This window comes from Schistocerca serialis, chromosome 8 (assembly GCF_023864345.2).
Source record: "Schistocerca serialis cubense isolate TAMUIC-IGC-003099 chromosome 8, iqSchSeri2.2, whole genome shotgun sequence".
NCBI classification, from domain to species: Eukaryota; Metazoa; Arthropoda; class Insecta; order Orthoptera; family Acrididae; genus Schistocerca; species Schistocerca serialis.
Window position 1 is genome coordinate 332,948,239 of NC_064645.1, and position 6,728 is coordinate 332,954,966.

Consider the following 6,728-nt stretch of genomic DNA (forward strand, 5'->3'; position numbering starts at 1 on the left):
TTTCTTTGCGCAGCAGGACACAGCGTTTTATCAAACGGTTATCTTCAACCTGGTCCGTCGTGACTGGTTCAAATGTTTCTGAGCACTATGGCCTCTAACATCTGCGGTCATCAGTCCCCTAGAACTTAGAACTACTTAAACCTAACTTACCTAAGGACATCACACACACCCATGCCCGAGGCAGGATCCGAACCTGCGAACATAGCGGTCGCGCAGTTCCAGACTGAAGCGCCTAGAACCGCTCGATCACAGCGGGTGGCTCCGTCGTCACTACTCTGCCCGATTGGCATACCGATTCTGGACTGTATGGCCTTGGAAAGGAAACTTTTTGATCGCGCCTTGTATTGTATTTTGCTGTAACAACGGAATGATTGTTAAATATTGCTTTTAATGAGTCAGCTATGAGTAAAAGACAGGTTTACGAGTGATATGCTTGTTTCGAAGGAGGCTGTGTAGACGTACGTGAGAAGAGCCCTGGACATCCCAGCACATCATCAACTGATGAAATCGCAGAAAATTGAAGAATATGGTTATGACCGATCGCTGAATAACAGTCAGTGAAATCACTGATGATGTTGGCGTATCGGCTAGTTCATGTCATTAAATTTTTTCATATGTTTGGGAATGAAAAATGTGACGGCAAAATTCATTCCAAAACTGTTGAATACAATTTGCTCTGAGTCGCTAGATGAAGTTACCAACGATGCGGAGTTAGTGAAAATTGCTATAACAGGTGATAAAACATGGGTTTAAGGATATAACACCGAAATTAAGGCTCACGTGTCTCAGTGGACGCGTTTTGGATCGCCAAGACCGATAAATGGTCGAAAAGTGTGGTCAGATCTGAAGGTTATGCTTTTTGCGTTCTTCCAGTGCTGAGGTACCTAATTTACAAGTTCAGCCCCGTTTATCTGAAGCAATCAAAAGAAAATTGTCCTTTGTTTCGACAACACAATCATTGCATCATGGTAATTCATTTGCTCACACAGTAATACGGTAATAATGTCACAGCCATCAAATTCTTCAGAGTTTTTGTGTTCCCAAAACTAAAGAACTTTAACAGGGCTACAATATTGAGTGTGACCTGGTAAAAATAGCATCTGCAACGAACCATACAAATGTTGGCTTGGTTCCTGCTTTCATGCAGTATGACCAGCCCCAATTGAACAGCTCTGTCAGGAGGGTCAATATGGAGCTAGATCAGCTGCTTTGGGCAGCTACTTTGTCAAACATAGGTTTGGTTCCTGTTGATGGTATTGGTAGGTGGGACTTCTCAAGACATGGCCTGCGTCTCAATAGGAAAGGGAAGGGTAAATTGGCTGGGACGATAGCAAAATCTTTAAGGTGGGGGGTACCATGGGAGTACTTTTTTAGGCTAAGATCAGTATCCAACCATCCTACATTGATTGAAATTGAGCTTAATGAAATGTTCAGACAGGCAGGTACTAGAGATGTGAAAATACCACAAGATTCTCATAACAGTGCAGTGAAAAATAATGTTAGTATGTCACAAGATTCATATAAAAGCACAGTAAAAAACAATGTTAACATATTGCCCCAGAATATCAGGAGATTAAAAAACAAAGTAGATGAGCTTCTTGTTCGTATAGAAGATTTAGAAACTGAGGATGGAGTAGATGTACTATGCCTGTCTGAACATCATATAGTCACAGGTATGGAAATGGTAAATGTAGGTGGATATAAGCTTCCAGCACATGTAAGTAGAGACACTATGGAGAGAGGAGGAGTTGCCATATATGTTAAAATCAGTCATAGTGTGAAAATTTGGAAACTAAAAAATTTTGTGCAGAGCAACACACAGAAGTATGTGCATGTGAGCTTAAACTAAATAAAGGCTTATAACTGTAGTCATGTGTAGGTCCCCACTGGGAAACTTTCAACTATTTTAGAAAAACTTGGATACTTTGTTGTGCTATCTGTCAGACAATAGAAAGCAAATTATTGTTTGTGGCGATTTCAACATAAATTTTCTGAAAGAGTCAGATAGAAAGCTTGACCTTGAAGTATCACCTGCTTCTTTCAATTTGACATCAGTTATTGATTTTCCTACTCGAATGGTACAGGAAAGCAGCACACTGATAGATAACGTTTCCATAGACGAAGATAAATTTAATCAAATAAAAACTATTCCTGTTAAGAATGGTATGTCTGATCATCATGCACGGCTAGTTACAGTATATGATATAGCTGGATACAGTAATGCAAAACAGTCCTCCGAAACAGTGCGTTCCATTAACGATTTAACACTTCAATATTTTAGGGAAAGCTTGCAACAGTTAGACTGGGATGAGGTGTACAGGGAACATGATACTAATTTAAACTTTAACCTATTTCATGATACCTTTGTGACTATATCTGAAAAGTTTCCCTAACAAAACAGTGAAATATAATTGTAAGAAACCGTGTAAAATGCCATGGCTTACTAAAGGGATAAAAATATGTTGTAAACAGAAAAGAGAAATGTATCTTATAACTAGGAGGAGTAATGATCCCGAAACAATGATATATTATAAAAACTACTTCACTCTATTAAGAAAAGTTATTAAAAAGTCCAGAAGTATGTGCATTATGTCTGAGATTAGCACATCTGATAATAAAATTAAAACAATTTGGAATATTGTGCGAAGGGAAACAGGGCAACTGAGAGCACAGGAAGACTATATTTCTATCAAACACAATGAAAACTTTGTTAACAAGAAGTCAGAAGTAGAAATAATTTTTAATAACAATTTTTAGTGCTGTAGAGAAAATAGGTTGTAGCTATTCCTTAGAAAATGCAAGGCAGTATACGGAAGAGGCAGTACCTACGCAATTTGATAAAATTGAAATTCAACCCACTTCTCCTAGTGAAATTAGGAAAATTCACTCAAAAGTAAAAGCTCCCATGGAATTGATGGCATTTCCAACACAGTACCAGAAGCTTGCTCCCAACAAATAAATCGGATTCTCAGTCACATATGTAGTAGCTCACTGAAACAGGGAATTTTTCCAGGTAGACAGAAATATGCTATTGTTAAACCATTGCATAAAAAAGGGGACAGATCTGATGCTAAAAATTACTGGCCAATCTCACTTCTGACAGCTTTATCCAAAATCCTTGAAAAAGTAATGTATTCAAGAGTAGCATCACATATTTGTAAAAATGAAGTAGTAACAAAATGTCAATTTGGTTTTCAGAAAAGCTTTTCAGCAGAAAGTGCTATATATGCTTTTACTAAACAAATATTCAATGCAATGAATAACTAAACATCACCCATTGGGATATTTTGTGATCTCTCAAAGGCTTTTGATTGTGTGAATCATGAAATTCTTCCAGATAAGCTTAAGTATTGTGGTATGAGTGGGACAGTGCACAAGTGGTTTAATACATACTTAAATGGAAGAATGCAGTAGGTTGAAATTAACAGTACAGATAGTCTACAAAAACCAGCAGAGTCCTCTAACTGGGGAGGTATCAAGAATGGTGTCCCACAGGGTTCAGTCTTGGGTCCCTTATTGTTCTTAATATATGTTAACAACTTGTGGCTTGCTGCTCTATATTCATGAAGATGCAAAGTTAGTTCTTTTTACTGATGATAGATGTATGGTAACCACACCCAAGAAGCAAGAATCAGCTGAGGAAATTACAAATAATATCTTTCAGAAAATTATTAAGTGGTTCTCTGCAAATGGACTCTCACTAAATTTTGAGAAAACGCAGTTTATACAATTCTGTACAGTAAATGGCATAACGCCAGTGACAAATATAGACTATGAACAGAAGTTTGTTGCTAAGGTAGAATACTCAAAATTTCTGGGCATGTGCATTGATGAGGAATTGAATTGGAAGAAACACATTGATGATCTGCTGAAACGTTTAGGTTCAGCTACTTATGCTATTAGTGTTATTGCAAATTTTGGTGATAAACATATCAGTAAATTAGCCTACTATGCCTATTTTCATTCACTGCTTTCATATGGCATCATATTTTGGGGCAATTCGTCATTAAGAGAGAAAGTATTCATTGCACAAAGGCGTGTAATCAGAATAATAGATGGAACCCAACCAAGATCACCTTGCAGACATTTATTTAAGGAACTTGGGTACTCACAGTACCTTCGCAATATATATATTATGTTCACTTATGAAATTTGTCATTAATAACCCATCCCAGTTCAAAAATAACAGCGAAGTGCATAGCTAAAACACTAGAAGAAAGGATGATATTCACTATTCTGGATTAAATCTCACTTTGGCACAGAAAGGGGCGAATTATGCTGCCACAAAAATCTTTGGTCATTTGCCAAATCGTATTAAAAGTCTGATAGATAGCCAACCAACATTTAAAAGCAAATTAAAGGAATTTCTGAATGACAACTCCTTCTACTCAATAGATGAATTCTCAGATATGGAGTAGTAACTGTAAAAAAATTAATTAATTAAATAATTAATTTGTGTAAAGAAGACTTATGTTAAAGTAACACGTTCCACATCATTACGAAATGTCGTATTCATGATCTATGGAACAAGGATTAATGTATGTATGTACAGACATCCGTATTACAAGCAGAGATGAGCTAAATACTGTCCCAAATATTAGGTTGCACAAGTGTTTTGGGGACTGGGAAAAGCGCTGGCAAAAGGGTAATATCTACACAGGTCTTTTACAGGGGAAAACATTGATATAGACGAATAAAATTTTTTTTTCCAAAAACAAATATTCCAGTTTTTTCTGAAGATGCCTCACGTTCCCATAATTTTTCCCAACCTATATGTACGAAATCCCGTTAAATTGCACCATGCGCCGCACAATTGTAGTTTCGGAGTTATAATTAAATGTTGCCACTATCTCAACCCCATTCTCACAGATACAAATGTTGCAGTCTACAGCTATATCTACATGAACATTCCACACACCACCTTACTGTGCGTGGTGGAGGGTACGTTGTACCATTACTAGTCATTTCCTTTCCTGTTCTACTCGCAATTAGAGTGAGGGGAAAAAAGACTATCTATATGGTTCTGTACGACCCCTAATTTCCCTTGTCTTCGTAGCGCCTATGCGAAATGTACGTTTGGGGCAGTAGAATCGTTCTGCAGTCAGATTCATATGATGGTTCTTGAAATTTTCTCAATATTGTTTCTCGAGAAGAACGTCGGCTTCCCTCCAGGGGTTCCCATTTCAGTTCCCAAACCATCTCGGTACTATTTGTGTGTTGTTCGAACCCACTGGTAATAAATCTAGCAGCCCGCCTCTGAATTGCTTCAAAGTCTTTCTTTAATCCGACCTCGTGCGGACCTAAACACTCGAGCAGTACTCAAGAATGGGTCACACTAGTGCCCTAACTGCTGTCTCCTTTACAAAAATGGTTCAATTGGCTCTGAGCACTATAGGACTTAACATCAGTCCACTAGAACTTAGAACTACTTAAACCTAACTAACGTAAGGACATCACACACATCCATGCCCGAGGCATCACTCGAACCTGCGACCGTAGCGGTCACGCGGTTCCATACTGAAGCGCCTAGAACTGCACGGCCACACCGGCCGGCTTCTCCTTTACAGATGAACCACACTTTCCTAAAATTTTCTAGTGTACTGGAGTCGACCATTCGTCTTCCCTACTACAATCCTTACAAGATCTTTAAATTTCATGTCGCTTCACAACGTTAAGGCTAGATATTTAATGGACGTTAGTCTGTCAAACAGTACGCTACTAAAGCTCTATTAGAATATTACGGGTTTGTTTTTCCTACTCATCTGCATTAAATTAGATTTTTCTATATTTAGAGCTAGCTGCCATTCACCACACCAACTAGACATTTTGTCTAAGTCATCTTGTATCCTCCTACAGTCACTCAACAACGACAACTTCCAGCAAACCACAATGTCATCAGCAAACAGCAGCAGACTGCTGCTCATCCTGTCCGCCAAATAACTAATGTACATAGAAAATAAAAACAGTCCTATCACACTTCTCTGGGGCAATCCTGACGATACCCTTGTCTCTGATGAACACTCGCCGTCTAAGACAACCTACTGGGTGCTGTTACTTAAGAAGTCCTCGAGCCAGTCACAGCTCTGGGAACCTATTTCGTATTCTTGTCCATTAGTGAACAGTCTGCAATGGGCATAGTGCCAAATGCTTTACTGAAATCCAGCTCTGGAATGTCTTACATCAACGATATTGTTTCCTAGCTAGTGAAACTTACATGTACCAAGTTTGGTACACACACACATAGCTAGCCCTCTGGCGAGGTGGTCGTTAGCTCGGCGGGCGCTCTCGAGTACTCACCGGGCGGCCAGCCAGGTGTCGCACCCTGCAGGGCAGCAGCGCCGTGCCCCCCAGCGGGACGCGGACCTCCGTCATGGCGCTCACGTCGAACGATGGCTCCAGGCCCCAGCCGCTCTCCACGCTGTCTGTGCGAACAGTGACGTCCAACAGCGAGTTCAGCTCATGCTCTCGAATTTATGGCAATAATACTATTACATAAAAATAAGAAAAATGAAAACTAAAGTGCCAGTCCTACCAGGGAAACACCCCACCCATCACACTCCCATCAGATTTAGTGGTAAGAGCACCCAGTGGACAGCCCGTCAAAGACTGACACAGTTAAAGTATGGAAACAGAAAGAAGGTGTACTGGACTATAAACAAAGCAAAATAGAAACAGTCAACGGTCAAAGGACAAGAAGTGCAGTGTAGGACAGCTGGAAATAGCAAGGG

The 6,728-nt window shown here is 39.5% G+C and overlaps 1 protein-coding gene across 1 annotated transcript in view; it reads right to left on the reverse strand.

Annotated features, from left to right (window-relative positions):
• LOC126417004 (hemicentin-1-like) overlaps positions 1-6,372 on the reverse strand; it is a 140,389-nt gene extending 134,017 nt beyond the window's left edge. The window contains exon 1 of the mRNA XM_050084891.1: positions 6,298-6,372. Coding sequence (XP_049940848.1) covers positions 6,298-6,372 — 75 coding nt within the window. The remainder of the gene's footprint in view (positions 1-6,297) is intronic.
• Between the last annotated feature and the right edge of the window lie 356 nt (positions 6,373-6,728).